A 22018-nucleotide genomic window follows, 5' to 3' on the forward strand; every position below is an offset into this window, starting at 1 on the left:
TTTTCTAAGCCGTAATTTTCATGTAGAAACACAAATTCATCCACTCATTCATTAACCCATCCACCCATCCATCCATCCATCCATCCTCCACCCACCACCTGCTCATCTGTCTACCCACTCATTCTCCTCCTTCCCTCTCCATCTTTCTGTTATTCCTTCATCTCATCTCTTTTATCCCCTTTCTTCTTTCCTTGTCTGTTCTTTTATCACCATCTTTCCCCCTCCAACCTTCATTTCATTCTTTCTTCATGACATCTCTTTTCCTTCTCCTCCCTCCCCTTCCTTTCTCCCAGTCTTTTCTTCCATCTGTCTGTCTGACAGTTATCTGCTCCCGTGACTATGGATTGGTAACCACATCACTTCTGACATCTCTGAGCTGCTGGTTTGGATGCGGTACACTCCAGTCTTGCTCCAATTTGCATGACTTCATTGTCAGTGCCTTAGGCTGCCCTAGGTGTTTGGTGGGGGGGTGATCATAGCGTTTTGCTCAGGGGTTTTCCCTTGTCCCCTTTCCTGGCTAAGGCTGGTGGGAGGTGTTCTAGGAATCTCAGGCAAAGCCCCGCCTGGCTTCACTTCTCAGTTTCTTTCTAGGGTTCCTGCCTGGCTGTGTGACTGTTGGGCAGAACCAGAGTACAGATGTGCTCATGACAGGAAACGGAGTGTAGGCTTGTCTGGGCCAAGCATGCTACCTCATAGATCCTCATGGTCTTACGTGGCCTTTTGGGAAGGGGTCCAGGGTTCTCTCCGTTGTCCAGACGGGACATCTCATTTCTGGTGACTCAAGTCCTGTCTCTCTGTCCCCAGCAGCCGTGTGCTGATCTTATGCATATGTCTCTTTAAATCCCACTGTTGGACAGTTCCAGGCAAAGGAACCTCACTGTTTCCAACTTCCAGTCCAGGCAGGGACATGCCACATATGAGCTGCGCTGTACCGGGAGAACCTGCCTGAGCCCGGCAGCAGGCCTCTGAGGATTGATCACTGCCACAGGGATGCAAGAGGGGTGACTGGGCAGGCAGAGAGGTGTGGTGGCCTGCAGAGTGTGGCTTTTTTTTTTAAGATGGTACCCAAAGGAGTCCTAGAGCCCTGCAGGACTGGCAGTTTGCAAGCAGGTTCTGCAGAAGCCACCAGAGGGCGCTCGGCTCCGTGCTGGGCAGATGGGAGTTTGGGGAGGTGGGTGGGAAGGCGGCAGGAGATGTGGTCTCACTCCTGTCCTTGGGGAGCAAGCAGTTGGGAGTGGAAGGCAGAGTTTTAGAATGTAGTGTGATTTCTGCCCCTGGACCACAGCCTTTATTCTGAATGCCCATTTGAACAAACAAACAAACAAACAAACAATAAACAAACAGCCAGCACAGCCTGGGGAAGGGGGGGCGGTTTCTGAGAAGGCTTTCCTGGAGGAAGAACACCTGTCTCTGCTCGGAGGAACTGGGGCTACCAGGAAGGTTCCAAAAAGAGACGTGCCAGAGCTGAGTTATCAAGACAGAGATCAAAGAGGCTGAGCAGAGGAGGGAACTCTGGGCTGTGGAGACAGAAGGGTCAAAGGTGAGAAGGCTGCTGGGTTGGAATTCATATGGAGGATGGCTGTTGGGAGCCATGATCAGGAGCTGGGGGTTCCTCAGAATATTGAGGGACACTAGGATGGGGAGAATGACGTCTCAGAGAGTGAGAATGTTACAGATATGGTCACTTTTGGACTGGATCATGGACTATGTGTAGGAGTCTGTTGAGCAGGGAAGCAGCAGATCTCATGAAGTGTAGTCCCTTGGGGTGACTGGTCTCAGGGGGTCACGAACAGATGGACGCATTTGAGAGGCCTCTGGAGCTGCCTCTGCTAGGTTCTTTTGTCTCATTCTCTCCAGTGTCCTCCTCGGGGGAAAGAGGACATGGGTGCAAAGTCCTTCCTAAGATAACTTTAAGGCTTAAACGAGGAGATACCCCCAAAGTCCCTGATTTGGTGTTTGGGATGCAGCTTGCACTTAATTCAGAGTGGCAGTGGCTGCTGTTACTGCCACTGATGCTGTCAGTAATCTCAAGTCTCCTGTCTGGTGAAGCGCAAGGTTTAGACACTGAGTTTTGTGCTTATGCTCTGAGAGACACCCTCACTTAGCTCTGATCAGAGCTCATCGGCACTCAGCTGGAGCCCTCGGTCTTTAAGGCTTCCTCCTCTTCTCCATCCCTCCCAGTGAGATGCTCACAAGGATGTTGTCTGGGGGAAAAAAAGAGAATAAAAAAAATCATCCTGAGTCCTGAATTTCCTTTTGCTTATTCAGGACAGAGCTTTGCTCTGTTGTTCAAGCCGGTCTCAAAGTCATCATCCTCCTGCCTCAACCTCCCAAGTGCTTGGATTACAGTAGCGCATCACCAAGCCAAGCTAAGCCCCTCACCTTATTTATCTTTTTTTCACATTAAAAAAGTATACATTTTATGGTGTCTTGGTTTGCTTTCTATTGCTGTGATAAAACCCTAGGGCCAAAAGCAACTTGGGAAGGAAAGGGTTAATTCAGCTCACACTTCCACATCACATCTATCACCGAGGGAAATCAAGGCAGGAACCTGGAGGCAGGAGCTGATGCAGAGGCCATGGAGGGTGCTGCTCACTGACTTGCTCCCCATGGCTTGCTCAGTCTGCTGTCTTATAGAACCCAGGACCAGCAGCCCAGGGATGGCCCCACCCCCATTGAAAGGTTGGACCCTTTCCCATCAATTGTCAGTCAAGCAAATGCACCAAGGCTTGCCCACAGGCTAATCTTGGGCTATTTTCTCAGTTGAGGTTCTCTCTTTCCAAATGACTGTAACTGCTGTCAAGTTGACAAAAAATCAGCCCACACAACGGTGCCTATAAAATATTACTCGAAAGATAGATTATGTTAGTGTCAAGTCAAATGTCAAGTGATCATGTGTTGGGTAGAGTCCTCACTGACGGGAATGTTCTAGAAGACTTAGAGATGCCCAGTTTCTTTCTAGCAGTCTTGGAGTCTGCTAGTATAGGTTGTGCTTGTGTTTCACGGGTGCCCAGCCATGGTCAGGTGGACAATGTTTATATTGACTGTGTAGATGGCTCAGACAGACTCATCTTGTCTCCTTGGTCCGCTTCTCTTTCAGAGCCAAGAAGAAAAGCAAACCGCTGAACCTCAAGATCCACAGTGGTGTGGGCAGCTGTGAGAACATCCCTGCCCAGCAGCGGTCCCCACTCCTGTCGGAGCGCTCCCTGCGGTCCTTCTTCGTGGGCCACGCACCCTTTCTGCCCTCCACCCCACCCGTCCACACGGAGGCCAATTTCTCTGCAAGTAAGTCCCCGCTAGCCCCTAGGCTGCATTGGCTGGGGTCACCAGACCATCACCGCGCAGCCGGCTACCTTCCCTGACAGGTGCATGCATTTTGTGCTCTTCACCCTGATTCTGAATCTCACGAGTCCATCACCTGACACCGCCCTCCCACATGTACAGCTCCTGGGTCCTTAGACGGTTTGAAGGGAGCGTGATTGGCGCTCGGAGGTGACTGGCAGTTAGGCATCCTCAGTATCAGCTCTCTGATTGGCAGTGATGACGGAATGCTGAAAGCAAGGCGGGGGGCGGGGCATTAGAGGGAATGTTCGCCTTTTCTCTCTGTGCTCTCCACCACCTTTCTCTCTGTGCTCTCCACCACCTTTCTCTCTGTGCTCTCCACCACCTTTCGACCATTTGTCTTAGGGTTTATCTGGCCATGTGAGGTCTGTGATGGCGTCATGTGATAACTGGGGTCAACGTGTATAGCTTTTGCATCTCGATGCTGTACTGGAGTTCAAGCCGGGTTAAGTGTGGCCTGGAATGTACGGTCCACATTCACAAACTCTTGCCAGATACATGGTGCTAACGACTTGAGTACAGATGGAAGTTCCTGTGGCAGAGGGACGAGTTTCCAGAAAGTTCTGATCTTATCCTGAGGCACTCTCTGTTAAAAGGTGCAGACGCAGGCAGAGGGGACTCAGGGACGTGAGCCCAGCTCCTCCTCCAGCAAGGATGCTTGTTTGGGGGACGGGGGATGTTGGCTTTTAGAAGCACTGGTTCTGGCCAGAGTGAAGACATCTATCTGTGTAAACAAACAAAAACAACAACAAACCAATTGTATTTGGGTTGTTTTTTCTGTCCCACTGCAGTCCCCCAGGTTTCCCCTTTCCTTGGTCTCCAACATGAAGGACAGCCTTGTCTGCTAGCCTGGGGTCAGCAACAGAAAAGACTTTGTTAAAAAGCAGCACAGAGCTGGGCATGATAGCATGCATGCCTATAATCCCATCACTTGGGAGCCTGAAGGCCAGCCTGGGCTATATAGCTAGTTATAGGACAGCCTGGGCTACATAGCTAGTTATAGGACAGCCTGGGCTACATAGCAAGGTCTAGGCCACTCTGGGCTACAAAATAAGTTCTAGGCTAGCCTGGGCTACAGAACAAGACTTAAAAGGCAGCTCTTGGGAGCATGGCTACCTTTTGGATAATCCTGGTGTTTGTATATAGAGGCTGTCGTTGACTTCCTCTGAAGGAACAGGAAAGCACTGGATTTTGTGGGAGACCGAGGCCCACAGGGTGTATGATCTGTCCCATGTTTTGCCTTCAGTTTGGCCCTACTTGAGCCTTCATTCTGTATTTCCCAGGCAGGAATTTTCTTCTTCTATCCAGGTCTCAGGTTCCTCATCTATTCAACAAGAGACTTGAGACAGTTACTGGACTCATTAGAGCACTGGGATTAGAAAAGAACTCAGCCTCCAGACGCTAGCTCCTGCTTGCGTGCCATATTCCCTGGTCCCCATCACTCCTGGCTTTGGGGCTTTGGTGCCTGCTTTGTTCCTGCAGACCCAGCCCAGAGAGTCCCTGGGCCATGTTGCTGGGGCCCACCTGGGCTTGCATTGGTCACCATCTGTCCTGGTCCCAGTGTGTAATTTGAAGGATGGTAACACACCATCCTCTTATCCCTGGTAGTGACACCAGGAGATGCAGGTCAGAGCTGGCTGGAGGGGCAGGGTCTCGGGACCCCAGGGCACCCAGCTTCTGGGTACAGGAATCCTCTATCTCCATGAGTGTTTACCCTACTCCTTTGTTGTCAGGGTGTCCCGCAGGACAAAGGAGGGAGTGAGAGTCCCAGTTGGCAGAGGAATCAAGTCACACCAAGGCTCGCCAACCAATGGTGTTCACGGGTCAGCTCAGATATGCCAAGATGTAAGATGTCATTTGTCCATGCCTCAGCTTATGATGGGGTGTGTCCTGATAAGTCCACCATTAGTAGAGCATGCCAGGACTTGAGAAACACCAGATACGGCAAACGTACTGAGTCCCACAGCCTAGCGGCTAGAGTTACACCCAGGCTCCATTTAGAGAATCTCATCCAGGCATTCCTAGAGGCGCTACACCCAGTATGTCTTAATGGACTAGAACACATCCATTAGTCTGAAGCTGGGCAAAATCACTGAGCCCAAAGCTTATTTTCCGAGTCACTTATATCGTTCCCTGTGACGGGAAAGACCGTCTGTGTGAACATGATTTTCTGCCGTCATTTGACGTGACCTGTTAACTGTCACATGCCAGGGATAGCCTGTGTCCTTCCTGTGTTGCTCAAGCATGTCTGACGGTATCCTCCGTGCACACATCTTTAGCGTGGCAAGCCATGGACTTGTGGCTCTTTGTCCCGTTGTCTTCAATCCCAACTGCTGTAGATTAGACTGTGTCGAAAGACCCTTAAACAATCTACTTCAGAGTGTGTTACAGTCCACAAGGAGGAAGGGATGGGAGCTGGTGCTTAGTGCTCCATGACTCAGTAAAGGGGAGTATGGGGAGCTATTGGTGTGTGTCATGTGATGGAGTGGTCTGAAACAGTGATAGAGATGAGAATGGTACCAAGAGTCATCGGCACTCACCGTGTGGTGACAAAGGCCTTGTCTAAAGCCCTCTCCCTTGTTTAATTTCTACGTCACAACCCTCTATAATGTTGAGACGTTTATTATCCCCTCTTCAGGGATAAAGAAATGGAGGCTGAGGTTAAGGACCTGGTCACAGGTCACAAGGTCCAGAAAGCAGCGAAGGGGCGGATTATTCGTTCTGCAAGGCCACCTTCATCGTCCCTCTTGCTTCTTGATTGCCTTCTGCTTTCTTCCTGGTTTGGGGAGCTGTGCGGTGGTTTTGTGGAAGAAGCTTCTTTGTCTGCACGTGTTTCCCTCTCCCCGCCCCTGGGCTCTGCTGTTTATGTTCACTGCCTCCATGGGTCCAGGTGGTGGCAGTCCCTGAGGCGGGCAGGCAGCTGCTGAAGAGTGGTTGAAAAGCCAGTTTCTGGCAGCTTCTGCTACTCATTCATCTTGAGTGTCTTCCATCGAAGCTGAGGAATGACCTAGTCCTCTCAAAGAGTTCCGGGAGTTTCTGTGTTAGCTGCCTGTGGCCCTCCAGCCCTTCAGGGCAGCAGTCGCGAAAGAAAACAAGTGGCTCTATCTTTACGATGTCCCCATCAGTGTCATTATGGTAGCAGCTGGAGTCATATCCCAGGGCCAAGGAAGCAGTCCCCTTCAGCTGATATCTTGGAAGATGCCCTCTCTGGGGCTGTCCCTCCAACCCCTGTGAGCACCACTTCTATAAGCAATTCCTGTCCCTTGTCCTGGAAACAGGGGAGGAGCTGACACCAGCCAGGAACCTAACCTTGTGCTTACCTGGACGCTGAGTCAGATCCCGGTGTGGTGGGGGTGGAGGCAGCAGGTGGCAGTAAAGGGTGATGAAGCTGAACGGCCGTGTTCCCACCAAGGCAACTGCTGGGGTTATAAAGATACCCTGGATGGGGCTGATTATATAATGGGGTTTAATGAGGCTTGAAGCCAAGGCTCATTACCCCTGGAAGAGGGGGAGGAGAGGCACACAACCCCACAGACGTTGGCAGCTTGATCCACAGGACCATTCAGAGACCTGTGAGGAGCGCTGGCTTGGGGTGGCTTCTCCAGCAGGAAATATGGATGCCCCAAAGGATTTGACTCTCCAGGTGCCGGTGTTGGTGCCTGTCCCTGCGCTGACCCATCAGACCCAGGAACTGCTTGGCATCTGGACCTCTGTTAGAACTCTAGGCTCTAGGAGGTTTCTGTTGTACACATTCCCTGCAGCATCCCACAAGGCCCTGAGGCGTCTGCTTTGTAGGCATGAAAAGCTATCCGCTTGGAGATAAAATGGTCCACAGGTGTCCCTGAAGCCCTGGTTTCTGCAGCTGCCACTTACTGCATCCAATCTCCAAGAAGCCGCTCCAAAACTCTCTCTCTCTACCCTCATTCCCTCTCCTTGCCTCTGTCTGGATCATTCTCTTGCTGGTCACTTTCACCTCAGTGATGCCAGGGATAAAACGTTTCTGTACCCCGGTGTTGGGTCTCTCCACTGAGGCAACAAATCAGATCAGGCCAAATTAGTAAGTCCAGGTTTAATCTGAGCAAAGCATCCCCTGGTGGTCCCATGGGAGGAGGATAAACCACAAGGGGGACCCACTAGGGGACGTTTGTGGACCAGACCTTAAATACCCTCCCAGGGTGGAGCCGCTGCTTGGTGGGCTTTCTTTGGCTGCTCCAGGGGAGATCCCCAACAAGGGCTCCTGGTTTCCATGTGTGTCCTAGACCTCCCACCAGCAAGAGTCACATGTAAACACACGGTAGAGACTTAACTGTTTGCTGGGTATGGTAGCGCATGCCTGGTGCCTCAGGCTGAGGCAGAGTTTGAGACCAGTGTGAGCTGCTCATTCCACAACTAACAACCACAGAGCCTTCCTGTTGTCCCTAGTCCAACACAAGCTGGATGAGGAGGAAGCCAGAGAAGGGGGTCTCCCAATCAGAGCTGTCACACACCTTGTCCCCACCAGCAGATTGCATAAATCAGAATCCCTTGGCTCTAGGACTATTTTACATTTTGAAACCTTGCCCTCCCTGTATATCAGTATCCGTGGGTTGAGTGTGCAAATTCAGCTGAGGCTAGAAGGTATTTAAAGCGATAATTCCTCCTCTCGGATGGGCTATAGCCTCTTGGCTTGTCGTTTAGTTACTCAACAGTGCAGTGTGCCGCCTCCTCACACACTTGGGCGCTGGACTGCTGTGCTGTAAGTAGCCAGAGCTCATGGAGCTTCCACAGCAAAGTGTGCAGGGACTCTGGGCAAGCATGCTGCCCGAGCATCCCGCAGTGTTGGTACCCACAGATTTTGATTCCCTGGGATGGATACTTTGTGGATAGGGAGGGAGAAATGGAGCTTCAAACACACATGAAGTTGCTGGGGTGATGCTGAGAACGTCTGAGCCCAGCCTGATCCCTCCATCTTCATCATTTCTATGTATTTGGTCCCCACTCTCATTTCACAGACTGCTGGGGTCTGGGCAGCACATTTTCTCACCTCCTCACATACCTTTGACCCTGGACCAGCGTTTTCACCCAGCTGTACTCCATCCTCAGCTGTCGCCCCAGCAACAGCCTCCATCATTATATTTCCAGATGAGAAACCTAAGGCCAGAGAGTAGAAATCACTGGCCCAGGGCTACAGGGCTGAGGTTGGAGCACAGCCTTCCTCATGCCCATCTGTGAATGTTCTTCCAAGAAGGGTGACCAATATCTGTGTCTACCATCACTCAAAATGTTTAGCAGCGAGGTAGGGGAAACCTGTAGGAGACCATTCCTCTGCTCAGCCAGGGAAACATTTTGCTGTGTTCAGGGCTGCTGGTGGCGGCAATGGTGGTGGTGGTGGTGGTGGTGGTGGTGGTGTGTGTGTGTGTGTGTTATGTGTACACGTGTGCATGCATACATCACTTGCAAGGCCACTTCCTGGTTCTTATGAACTCCTTTTCTATTGCCTCGTCTGCCTGCAAACTTTGCAGTTTGGCCTCAGCGTGAAGCTGGCATCCTCAGACCTTTTGTTATGATTTTGTTATGATTGCGCCCACCAGGAACCGTAGCAACCAAAATCGATTGGTAAGTGGTTGGTGCTAGGAGCCAAGGGTGTCATTTTGTGTCTATTGGATAAGTCTGTCCTGATTCTGGTTCAAGCGTAGGCTGTCAGAGTGGGCAATCCCTGTCCCTGTTATTGGGACCTAGGGTCTGAATGTCACTGCCTTGGTCCCAGGAACTCCCCAGATGAAGGATCCTCAGACATGACTTGGTTTATAAGAAGTTGCACAGATCCAGGACTCTGTGGAGTATGCCAGGCATTTCTGTGCCTTCTCCACGCTCACGCTGCCCCTTTCTGAGAGTGACGGAACAGACTTCAGGAAAGGAAGTCTGTGGCTGCATGTGTGGTACATGACACAGCAGAACCAAGGCTGGAGCCCAAGGTGCCTTCACACTTCAAGTTTTGTGGGCTTTCTGTGCTTTGAGCCTCTCCCATCTGTCTGTTTCTCTGTGTTGTTCAGTGTACCTTGTATGTGCCTGCATTTGCATTGGTATGAGTATAGATGTATATGGTATATGGGTCTGGAGGGGAAAAGACAGCCTGGAGTGTTGATCCTCAGGAACCTTCCATCCCTTGTTATTAGGCAGGCTCTCTCATTTACCTGGATCCTTACCACATGGACCAGGCTAGGTCCATATCCTCACACATCCCCATGGAGCACTATGTCTGGTCCATATCCCCACGCATCCCCCGTGGAGCACTATGTCTGGTCCATATCCCCACACATCCCCATGGAGCACTATGTCTGGTCCATATCCCTACGCATCCCCGTGGAGCACTATGTCTGGTCCATATCGCCACGCATCCCCGTGGAGCACTATGTCTGGTCCATATCCCCACGCACTCACCATGGAATACTATGTCTGGTCCATATCCCCACGCATCCCCATGGAGCACTATGTCTGGTCCATATCTCCACACATGCCCCGTGGAGCACTATGTTTAATTACCTTTTTGTTGCTGCAACAAAACACCATGACCAAGTCAATTTATAAAAGAAAGTGTTTAATTTGGGGCTTATGGTTTCAAAGGGTTAGAGTCTGTGATCACCTTGCTGGGGACACGGCAACAGGCAGGTGGGCATATTGCTGGAACCGTAGCTGAGAGGTCACATCTTGAGACATGAGGAAGGGGAAGCTAGAGAGACACTGGGCTGGATATGGTCTTTTGAAACCTCAAAGCCCACCCCCAGTGACATACCTCTTCCAACAAAGCCACACCTCCCAATCCTTCCTAAACAGTTCTGCCAACTGGGGCTGAAGTGTTCAGATATGTGAGCCTATGGAGGCTGTTCTCTGTCAAACCACCATAGTTTGTAACCTCCAGCTGTGAGCCCAGCTGTTAACTCTTCCTGCTTTAGGGTGCCTTTGTCAGGTGTTTTGTTGCATCAGTGAGGAAAGTAGCCAATATTGTCATCTCTAAAGTTGAGGATAAAGTACTGATTCTGTGTGAAACCTAAGCATGAGGGGGTTGTCAGTGCTGTTCTAGGTCAGCCATGTTTGAATGTCTGCCCAGTTTTGTGCCTGCCCATGAGTTCTCTGAGCCCAGAGCCTGGGTGGAAAACCTACGCTTTGGAAATAGGACATAAGCCCCTGAAGATAAGGATTGTGACTGGTGATGTTGCTCACCTGTGTCAGTTCCCAACAGATACCGGCTCAGCGTGTTGAGTAGGTCTACAAAAGATGGTGACCCACGATTTAGCCATTGAGTTTGAGGCCATGTCCTGTGTGAGTTTTTGTTCAATGAGCTGTTCAAAACTTGGCTGGGGAGACAGCACAGTGGTCAAGAATGCTTGCTGCTTTCATAGATGACCCAAGTCATGACACAACTACCCGTCCCTTCCATTCTAGGGGATTTGATACCCTCTTCTGGCCTCCCTGGGTCCCAGGGAGGAAAAAGAATGCTTCCAAATTCCTGAATCCTAACTGGCTTCTGGAATCACAAGGTCAGTGTTATCATTGATCAGTTAGAAAGAGCCAGCCCACATGGAGATGCGGTCACCTTTGTAAAGCTTGATGGGGGCAGCATCTGTCTTCTTCACTTTGTAACTGACATCAACATGGACCAGAGAGGTTGAGTAGTGTTCTCATGGTTACCAAAAGGCCAGAAAGATTTGTGGTAAAATAGATTTGCCCTGCAGTCTGAACTACCTTCGCTTTGCTCAATGTGATGGTCACTTGTGGCAGTCATCTGGAGTCATGGACATCCATACCCAGGAACCATGAGTTGTTCTTGCATCTGTCTACTCAGCCTAAAAGATCTTTGCCTGATCCCCAGGACACTGGAATGAGGAGGCATTGAGCATCTCGATCCTGACTCAGCATCTAGATGGCTAGGGGAGGCAGAAAGCAAAGACCTGATTATAGAGAGATCTTGTCAGGGGACCAGGAGTGGGTTCCCAAGTAAGCACTACTCATGTAGAGTCCTGAGAGCTACTCAGGACTAGACCATGATGAATGGAATTGGAACTACATTAGTAGAAGTAGGAACAGACTTACTGATGGGTTTTAGGGATTCAGGACATCTAGAAGGAGCATGGGAGAGAGATGTAGATGATACTAGAGGAGGAACAAGAGTCAGCCTCAGTGCTTGATTGTTTAGGCATTCACCTTGGGTCTAAAGGAGGTGGGACAAGAGTCAGCCTCGGTGTTTGACTGTATAAGGCATTCACCTTGGGTCTAAAGGAGGCTTTCAAAGCTCCGGCTCTGGTACCAACTTACTTGCTGCTGCTTCTGCTCTTGTCTTGTTCCAGCAGGATGTAGAATCCAGCTTAGGTATGAGGGCAAGCTCCAAAGTCTCCATCTCAGAAGTCCCTGAATTCCTCACAGGGAGCAGAACCTCACAGGGGCATCTGCTGTGACTTGTGTGTTCCACAAAGATGTGCAAAAGTCTTCAGCCACAGGGCCACAGGGTGGGGACCTTACTGGAAAGGAGGGCCATTCCAGGTCTAATTAGCAGCCTGAAGGTGAAGTCATACTGGAAGAGGTGTGGGTCATTAGTACAAAAGCTGGTGTCTTATGAGAAGAAGAGACTTTAAGACCTTGGGAGATGGCTCTGTGGGTAATGTGCTTGTAAGTCTGAGAAGCTGAGTTATGATTCACTGAAGAGAGGTTCAGTGGTGCATCTCTGTAACTGTGATGCTCCTACAGGGAGTGTGGTGCTCCTACAGGGAGTGTGGTGCTCCTACAGGGAGTGTGGTGCTCCTACAGGGAGTGTGGTGCTCCTACAGCAAGACTTGAAGCAATAACAGGATTCCCAAGCATTCATTTGGCACCTAGCCTGCTTGCACGGTGGTTAAAAAATGATGCTTTATTTCAAACAAGGCACAGAATGTTGTCCTCTGATCTACATGCACACACATACTCACATACAAACTCACATATAGACTCTCTCTCTCTTTCTCTCTCTCTATCATCTGTTTCTCTCTCTCTCTCTCTCTCTCTCTCTCTCTCACACACACACACACACACACACACATACACACAAAGATTCTTACTTTCTTTTCTGTTGAAACGGGATCTCATTATGTAGCCCTGGTTGTCCTGGAACGTCCTGTGCAGTCCAGGATGGATTGGAGCTCACAGAGATCCACCTGCTTCTGCATCCCTCCCGAGTGCTGGGGATAAAGGTGTGCACCATCCAACTTATATACAGTTTTGTTTTGTTCTGAAGAAAAAGAGGGGAATTTGGGCATAGAGAAAGCCAGGAGGCATGTCATGTGGCTACAGAGGTCCTGGCAGTCAGGAGGCCACCAGGAGTCTCGTTCACCATCAAAAGCCAGAAGGAGCACCAGACACTGTACCCAGGGGCTCTGCAGGGGCACCTTCTCTTGACACCAAGAAGAACAGAATGGTTTGGCCTCCAAATACCCCAGAAGATGAAGTTCTATTGCTTCCAGCCCCCAGTTTGTGGCATGGCCTGTGACAGCCTCTGGAGACTGTAAAAAGCTTCTGCTTTGGCCCCAGTGACGTGAGTACCAGGCTAACGAGCCAGCATTGCGGGGCCTTTATGGTAGACTGGGGAGCCAGTGTGGCACCTTTGGGGGAAGTGACACAGCTCTTCTCAGCTGTGAAATTGAGCATCAGTCATTGAGTTCCAGTGGTCGCCTCACAGATGGCCCCCTAGTGACCATAAAGAGTTAAATGCAGCTTCTCCAAATGCCCCTTGGCTCTGTTTGTGTATGTGTAGCGGGGAGGTAGGGAGGGCTCCTGGCAGAGAAGGGGGATGAAGCCAGTTAGTCCTGGGCATACAGATCTCTAGTGTCTGCCCTACCAAGGAAGAAAACTCTTTGGATTTAGCCATTTTCCTAGTTAAAAAGGTCCAAGGATATGGCCCGGTTGGTAGAGCACCTGCCTAGCAGGAAGATCTTCGGCTCAATCCCCAGCACCTCATAAACAGGCATGGTGTGCACACCTGTAAACCCAACACTAGGAGAGTGGGTATAGGAGGGTCAGAAGCTCAAGGTCATCCTCAGATATAGAGAAAGTTTGAGCTAGCATGGGCTATACAAACTATCAAAAAAGGGGCTCACTGGAATCCCTTTGGCTTCACCTTTACAACCCATTTTCCGGATTAATAATAAACTCAACAGCTTCTTGATTTGAAAGGGCTACTTACTCAGAGTGCCTATGATGTTATGTTAGTGTTAAATGTATTCAAGCCCCTCCCCTTGCCTGCTCCAGGTTCTGTAGTCCCATGTGGTGTGACATGATGTGACACTGGTCCCTGAGACTCAAAGGCCTCCGTTTGGAATGAGGGACTTTGTTCTTCCCTCCTCAGCAGAACCATAAAGGTTGACCTCAGCAGTAGCTGGCAGAGTCTGATTCCCCTGTGGAGGCTGTTAGGGGAGAGTCCCAAGCAGGCTTGTAGAGAGTCTGGGGAAGTGCCCACCATCCATTTGAGGTTTCCAGTGGCATGCAGATGCTGATTTTCGAGACAGGGTTTCTACGTAGCTTTTTGGTTCCTGTCCTGAACTATCTCTTGTAGACCAAGCTGGCCTCAAACTCACAGAGATCCACCTGCCTCTGCCTCCCGAGTGCTGGGATTAAAGGCGTGCGCCACCACTGCCCGGCTCAGATTTTATATTTTTATCTTAATTTTTGTCTCAATCTTTAAAACAATTCCTTTTACATTCTTAATTTGCTACTCCTTGGGCTTAAGTCATTCATCTTTCTAAATTCTCTTCTGCTCTTCATCCCTTACGTGTTTGTTTCATTGTCTGGCAATCTCCACAGCTTTCAAAATCTCTTCCTTTCTTTTTATCTCACCATTGAGAAGACAATGAATTCGTGGATTCTGTTTATTGAAGTTTAAGTTTTAGGTCGCTTGTCTTCCAGATTGCTCACCGTTTTAATCACTTTGTAACCAGCTGTCTTTCCTCATTATACCCTGGCTTTGTAGCAGTGGCCTCCAGGGCACATGTGTTAAAGACTTCATCCTCAAGGTGGCGCTGTTGGGAGTTAGTGAAACCTGGGAGGCAGACACCAGTGGGAAGTCTTTGGGGAGTGGGTGGGGGGAATGCAGTGCTCCCTGAGGGAACCACAAGCGCTCCTTTCATTTTCAACAGTTGTCTTAAGGCACGTGGTTTGTGGTACTTTCCTGGTCAGTGTGGAACAAGGAGCCCCTGGGCAGGGCAGGGCAGGGCAGGGCAGGGCAGGGCAGGGCAGGGTTCACTGTGGCGGTTTGAAGATGCATACCCCTTTGTGGTGGGGAAGCCACAGTGGTGGTGGCTGAAGGGTGAAGCAGCTGTCTCGAGCATCCACAGTGAGGCAGCAGGGAGAGATGAAGGCTGGTGCCCAGCTCATGCTCTGGGTCCTCAGCCCACAGTACTGTGCTGTGCACATTGAGGGTGACTTTTCCTGCTTTAATGTCCTCAGTCTAGAAACTGAGGAGTCCTGACGAGTGATTTGAAATCCCTTTAAGTCAGCAAGGAGGCGAGGAGGGGTCAGAAGACAGAAAAGTCAAGAGCCCCAAATGACGCTGGGACTCTTGGGCAGCTGGGCCGAAGCCGTCCTACGACTGAGGACAGAGGGATGAGGCTGCCCAGAGGCCTGCATCCTAGGTGATTTCAAGTCCAGTCAAGTTGGCCGTGAAGATGCTCACATCAGAGTAGCCAGGATCAGAGAGACAGCGAGTGTGTCTGGGTTGGTCGCCTTTCTCTTTTCCTCTCTTTATTGTACCCAGGCCCCAAGACTGCAGGCTGGTTCTAGAGTTCTTTCCCTTGCAGCTAATCTTTGGAAATGTCCTCATAGACACCCCCAGAAACATGTTCTACTAATCTCTGGGGTGCGTCTCAATGAAAGCAAGTTGATAGACACATTAAGCGACACTCTGTATCCATCCGTCAGGCTCCAGCCATGTATTTACCACGAGTTCATGACTGCAGGCATACTGAGAAGCTCTTCCTACCCTCAAAACAAATATTTTTATGGATTTTTCTACAGTAAATGATAATAACAATTCAGATCTTGAATATTGCCTTTGGGTTAAAAGTGGTTTTTTTTCCCTTATATTATCTCATTTGATAAATAACGCTAATTGCCTCCACCCTGATGAAAGCGGCCCAGTTCTTGTAGATGAGTGTGTGGCAGTCACTGGGGCTTCACTTGGGTCCCGGTCGGTAATGAGCACTTAGCATGCTTCAGGAGGAACGGGCTGGAGATTATCTCAAAGTATTATCATAATGTTTAGCATATTGGGATAGAGATGAAGAGACATAATTAGGCGTGGCCGATGTAGATGGAAGCTAAGTTCTTTGTTCCTGATGGAGAATAAAAAACTTGGATTAATAATAATCACACCAAGTAATCATGAAGTTGATTTCTGGCCATCACAGGAGAATCTTCAGTATTTTTCAAATGTAGAAATGTTTCAGACCGTCTCCAAGGTCGTGTGGCATTGTAAGTGGAATTTCAGGCTGGAGAGATGTCCTAGTCAATTCATGGCAAGCTGCGCCAACGATGCTATCTTATGGGACATGACTCAGACCACGGAAGTGATAGTTGCACAACACTATGAAGTGGACCAGAGTGATCTGTGTCCTTTGTGTGTCCAGGTGCAGGTGCTCTGGACCAAGCTCTTTTCACATTTTATCACACGTGTCCTTGTAAAGTCTCCATGGGAGCAACTCTCCTTATGCCCAATGTGCAGATGGGGAGACTGAGGCATAGAGAAGTCTAGTGTCCACCTCAAGAATACCAGCTGATAAGTGGTGGAGTTCTGGTAGAAACTCAGAGTTAACTCCAGAGCCGAGGCTCTTACTCCCTTCTACATAGCTCCGGAATTCAGACCCCCCCCCACACACCCCTACACACACACAAAGACTGGAACTTCCCCCTGCAATCTGTTGATGCTGGGGTGGAATTGTTGCATGGTTCAGGTTGTGTCTGTGGACTGGGGGTGGCTAGGCTGCCTGGGCTGGGCCTTTTCTCCCCGCCGTCCAGAACTTGCTCTGAAGTCCAAATCCTGAAAAATAAGCCCACCGTGTTGACCCTTGCTACTGGCTGTCGAGCGGGGGGAAACTGAGTCCATCATATTCAGGGGCTCAGGAGAGGGTCAGCATCCACAGTGGCTGACCCCCAGACCTTTGCTCATCTCGTCACCGCTTCCCCCTTCAGTCAGATGCACTCTAAAGGCGCAACCCATGAGCAGGTATCGATTAATCCTGGGTCATTCTTAATGGTGTCTGTAGCCGGGAGCAATGTAGGATAAATGAGTTCAAAAACCACTCTGGGTAGAAGGGGGACAGGGTCTCATGCAGCTCAGACTAGCCTGAAATTCCGTGGCCAAGGATGACCTTGAGCTTCTGATCCTATTGCCTCCGCGCCCAAGTGCTAGGAAGCACGCGTGCACCACCCATCTGGTGTGCGTGGTGCTGGGGACCAAACCCAGGGCTTTGTACGTGCCAGGCAAGCGCTCTACCAGCAGGGCCACATCTGGCATCAAAAAGTCACTCCTGTTCACTGTGATAAACCAGGCCCTGTGCCCAGCACCCAGGTGCAGTCTCCCAGACCTTTCTGGCTCCGAGGGAGCTCACGAAGGATGGGAATGGAGTAGGAGACTGTTTTACAGAGAAGAAAAGCTGTCCGATGTGGGCTCAAATCTCGGTGCCCCTTTCATGACCACCTCATTCACATCAAGTGACTCTCTTAACCTCGCCGCTCCTCAATTTTCTCATCTCCGAGTGAGGATAATAATCCCCACAGTACAGATCCGCTGTGATAAATAAAAGAAGACAGACATAAAAGACTACAGATCGGATGGTTCCACTTGCATGAGATGCTCAGAAGAGACAAATAGGGAAAGACAAATGGAGAATTGCTGCTCTGGGCTGAGCACACTGAGCGGCTTGGGTGGGGTGTCTTCCTGAGGTGATGGAATATTCTAGAATTGCCACAGGATGATGACCTCGATTCTGTCTGTTTTCTAAACGTCCTGGGATTGTACGCTTGGAATGAGTAGATTTCAGAATATGTCGATTAAACCTCAATAAACTTTTAAAAGAATAAAAAAATAAAGCGATCTACTTAAAGGCTCAGGTGAGATGACGTCACCACCCAAGACAGGCCTGTGAGCAAACAGGCAAACACACGTTGTCAGGATTTTAAAAATGGCTCAGTGGGTTAGGATGCTCGCTGCGCAAGCCTGGTGATCTGAGTTCAATACCCGGATCTCAGGATGGAAGGAGAAAACCAGCTCCCCACAGTTGTGTCCTGACGTCTCCTTGCACACAGTGGCATGTGACACCCCCACCCCTAAATCAAAATAATAAATGACTTGAAAGATGGAAGCTGATCACACCTGGGGCATCTTATGATATCCCTTCCACCCAGAGCGTAGAGAGCGTTGAGGAAGAGGAGAAAGAAAGATTTTAAGAATCTAAGTTGATAGGATGGCTCTATCCTCTAAGTGAGACAGGGCTGCTGTACTCATAATCTCACAGAAGCTGTGGTCACTCGCACAAGATCAGGTGATGGACCAGCCTGACTCCATCTTAAGACTGGAAACCATCTTGCTACAAGGTTGCACGAACTCAGGTTTACCACAGAACTCAGGTTTGGCCCGGCTTTAACCTATTCCTGAATTTGACATGTTCCACACACTATGAAATCTGACCACATCCTGAACTTTGTCCTGATAAGATACGATACTCTGCTGAAAAATCTTGAGATGTTCAGCCAAGATGATCTGTCAAATAATCTTATCAGCTGTCGGCTTCTGAAATTTGCCTGCCAAAGTCTCGTGTTACCAAATTTCTCTGAAAATCCCCAGTATGTGCCTTTTTCTCCTATAAGACGGAGGCCTTGAAAAATTCACCCACACTGCTCTCTCAAATCCCACTCTGGAGAGTTGGATTTATGCATAGTAAATAATGCTTGGTTATTTATCTTTAATTTGTGTGTTTATCTTCATTCTTGCTCGGTGGGAATCCACACAAGTCTGTCAACACTCCAGCATGTATGGGGGTGCAGGCCCCACCCCTGAGAGTTCTTGGCACTTAATGGTTGTTAGAGGAGAGAGTCAAGTTTCTTTCGTGATGTGGCCCATGGTAGGTTACCCATGCTTCAGGCAGTGGCATTTTACACCTGTGCACATACAAGGAACACTAATTGGGCTCAGTAAGTAATGAAAAAGGAAGAATAAAAGAAGAGGAGGAGGGAGGAAGAAGAGCTGAAGTCGTGACGGTGAGATCCAGGAGGAGTTGGATGGGTGGATATGATCTAACCCTGTATTCGTGTATGGGTTTACCAATCTTATCTGTTGCTTTGTGAGAACATATACGAGGATGTTGGATTGGCAGCCTAGCACACAGTCCTCTAGTCTTTCTCAAACACTCATCAGAAGTTTCTTATAGGGAGGCCTTGGTCTTGGGTTCCAGTCTCCCTAGCATCCCACAGAAATGTTTGCTTCTAGCTGTGCTGAGTTGTGTTGCCACCAAGAAGAACTTGGGTATTGGAACCTTAAAACTTTCTTGGAACACATTAGCAAGGTACCAAGTTAGAACTCGAGTAGCCACGGTTCCAGGAAAAAACAGGTGCCAAGGTGAGTTCAGAGTTCAATACTGCTTTCCCCCAAGGCCTTTGATAATTCAAAGTGGCACCCAGAAGTCTATGCTAATTCCAAAATGCCCCCTGAGGTCTTTAGTATTTCCAAAATGGCCTCCAGAAGTCTATATTGATTCCAAAATGGTAGCCAAGAGTCTATCTAGGAAGCTGAACAGACTTTCTGTTCCCCATCGTTTATGTTGCTTAGGGAGAATAATGGATCTCAAGACCTATGAAACAGAAGGAGGCCCTTGTGAATACTGTTGTGTGCAGCAGGGACCCAAGGGCTTACACTCTGCATATAAGGCTGAACTAGAAATAAATTATTGCTTATAAAAATAAAGTCTAGCATCAGATCTGCCCCATGCCTGACTGGATTAATGTGACCAACCTCCCAGATGCCTGCCAGAAGAGAAAATTAAGTTCTCCCTAGAGAGAAGTGACATCACCCAACAACTCCAATTATCTTCTCTAATTTTAGGAATTCAATAAAAATTTACCAGACATATCAGGAGACAAAATCATATGACTGAAAACCAGGAGAGGAAAAATAAAAACCAGACCCTGAGGAGAGTCAGATATTTAATTTATCAAATACAGACTTTATCCCTTGACTCTACAGTGATTTAATCCATTCTGAATTTTTGTGTTCTGGGATTTGCCAGAATTAGGAGCTGTCTCCCAGTGGGTTCATTTTGGTGTTTTTTTCACCCAGTGTTTTGAGATGGAATATCTGGCACCAGTTAAAAGCATACAGCTGGGTGAACAGGGCTAAGTATCCAGTAACCTGTGCAGATGTCACTGCCATGGACATACAGGACAGACTCATTGGTCCCCCCACCAAGTTCTCATCCTTCCCACCCTCAGCCCTTTTACCCTCTTGAAACTATGAACCATTTGGCGTCCTTCTAGAATCTCATAGAAACAGATAGATGAAGTCATTCTCTGGTGCCTGGCTTCTGTCCCCTGGTCACGTTGAAATGTATACCGTGGCACTTTGTCATTGGGCTCTTGTTTTAGCTGTTTATAGTTCGTTGTGGGACAGACTTTAAATAGCCATGAGTAAACAAGACCCTTCACAAGAAGATGGAGACTCTCCACAGGGTCCAGAGACCCACGTGGAAACAAGAATGGACTTTCTAGCAATCACGACTGCAGTAACTGAAGCTGGTACTAACACATGGGTTTAATTACGAACTAGATACAGATGAAAGGATAGGTTAGCTAGAAGAGAGATCGGAAGAAAATAGCAGATTGAAGTAGAGAATGAAAAGCCACGGAAAACACTTCACAGTCTTCTCGAGACTCTTGGGGCTGGTTGAGAGGGTGCGGCAGACTTGTGTCTGAGATCCCAGAGGCAGAGAAAATGAGGAGGCAAAGCAAAATCTGAAGATACAATGGCGGAACTTCTGAGAGTGGACTTCAAGCCCCAGTTTCAAGATGTTGGCTCTCCAGCACTCATGTAGATGCCAGGTGGTTGTGGTAACATGTCTGCAATGCCAGGGCATGGAGATGCCCGTGCAGGCTGGCTAATTAATTAGATTAGGTGAATTGCTATGCCCTGGGTTCATGCAAAAAAGCCAGCTCGATAAATAGAAGGTAGAGAGTGGCCGGGGAAAGGCACCTGGTGTTAGTCTCTGGCCTCCACATGCAGATATCCATGCATATGCATGCTCACTCACACATGCATCGTACCACAGAAAGGACACACTATGAACTCAAACAGGGTGAACACAACGACAGCCACACGTAAGGCAATGATTCTCAGGAAGGTGGCCAGCTGTGGCCTACAAACAGTTCCTGAATCCAGCACAGCCCCTGGCCATACTCACTGGGTGTATGTTTCAATGAGTGAATGAGGAATGGATTGCAAAAGCGAGGAGGGAAAAGAGGAAGGCAGCTGAATGGGAAGGAGTTTGACTCTGGCTGCTTATAGGGAGCTCTGTAGTTGAGGGAGTAAAAACAAGCAGACGGACAGAAGGACGTGGCCTGATGTACACCATTCCCAAAGACTCCACCCACCTTCCAGTGTCAGAGAACTGGCCTGGCGACTCTGCTGTTTTGAGGTGGGACAGTGGCCCTCTCTGGCCACTCTTTAATAGTCGTGTGCCCTGGGAGTTGGGTCCTGTAATTTGGGGTGAGGTTGCCTTCTTTAGCCAGCAGTAGGAACTAAGAGGGGATATCCAGGTGAGATTGTTGCACTGTTAGCTCTCTGATAGTATCCCCTAAATACACAGTAAAGAAAAATTGTGGGGAACCAGCATGCCAAGTCCAAACCCTTTGAGGTAATGTATCCAGATACAGTAACCTACACCGTTAGGCCACAGGAATGAAGGTTTTCTATGGAAAGTGAAGGCCAGGAATTCTCTCACCCAATCCTCATTTTTACTTAGTTGTGCATGCATGTGTGCGTGTGTATGTGTGTGTGCACGAGAGAGGAGGGTGAGAGACCACCTACAGGTCAAAGGACAACCTTGAGGTCCAGGTGTTCATCTTTACCTTCCATCTTATTTGAGACAGGGCCTTGCTGCTTGCCACTGGGTAGACCAGTTGGCCTATGAGTATCCAGGGATTCTCTTGTCTCTATGCCGCCCCCTGCTGAGTTGGATGAGGACTGAACCCGGGGATTTGTGTTTGCTAGGCCAAATTCCTAACCCCAACCTCGGATTTCTCCACAGGAGTGCTGGAATTACAGATGTGCTCCTGCTTCTGGGTTTACAGAGTTCTGGGAATCTGAATTTAGGTCTCCATATTTGCCCAGCAACTGCTTTATCTATTAAACTCTCTCCTTGACTCCTAGTCTCATTATGGCTGACTGTTCCTCCCCCCCATTTTTTCCAAATTCATCCATTTATTGAGTCACCATTTAAAAACACTTAGCAAATATTTTAATTAACTCTACTGGGTACCGCAAGTTTCTTCTCTTTAAATCCAGCCCACATCACCTGCTGTGCAGCAAATTGCGGTCACACTTTGTTTGGTGGCAGGGATATGTTCTGAGAGATGTGACATTAAGCAATTGCGTTGTTGCGGGACACCATGGAGTGTGTGTGCCCAAACT

General features: G+C 49.1%; 1 protein-coding gene across 2 annotated transcripts in view; it reads left to right on the top strand.

Annotated features, from left to right (window-relative positions):
- Positions 1-22018, top strand: part of Ksr2 (kinase suppressor of ras 2) — a 357526-nt gene that overhangs the window by 198416 nt on the left and 137092 nt on the right. For both annotated transcript variants that reach the window (XM_041648056.1, XM_041648057.1), the window contains exon 5: positions 3101-3285. In XM_041648056.1, coding sequence (XP_041503990.1) covers positions 3101-3285 — 185 coding nt within the window. The remainder of the gene's footprint in view (positions 1-3100; positions 3286-22018) is intronic.

The sequence above is a fragment of the Microtus oregoni genome, unplaced genomic scaffold (genome assembly GCF_018167655.1).
Source record: "Microtus oregoni isolate MIOR12 unplaced genomic scaffold, Mior012 000003F_ref0000135, whole genome shotgun sequence".
Taxonomy (NCBI): domain Eukaryota; kingdom Metazoa; phylum Chordata; class Mammalia; order Rodentia; family Cricetidae; genus Microtus; species Microtus oregoni.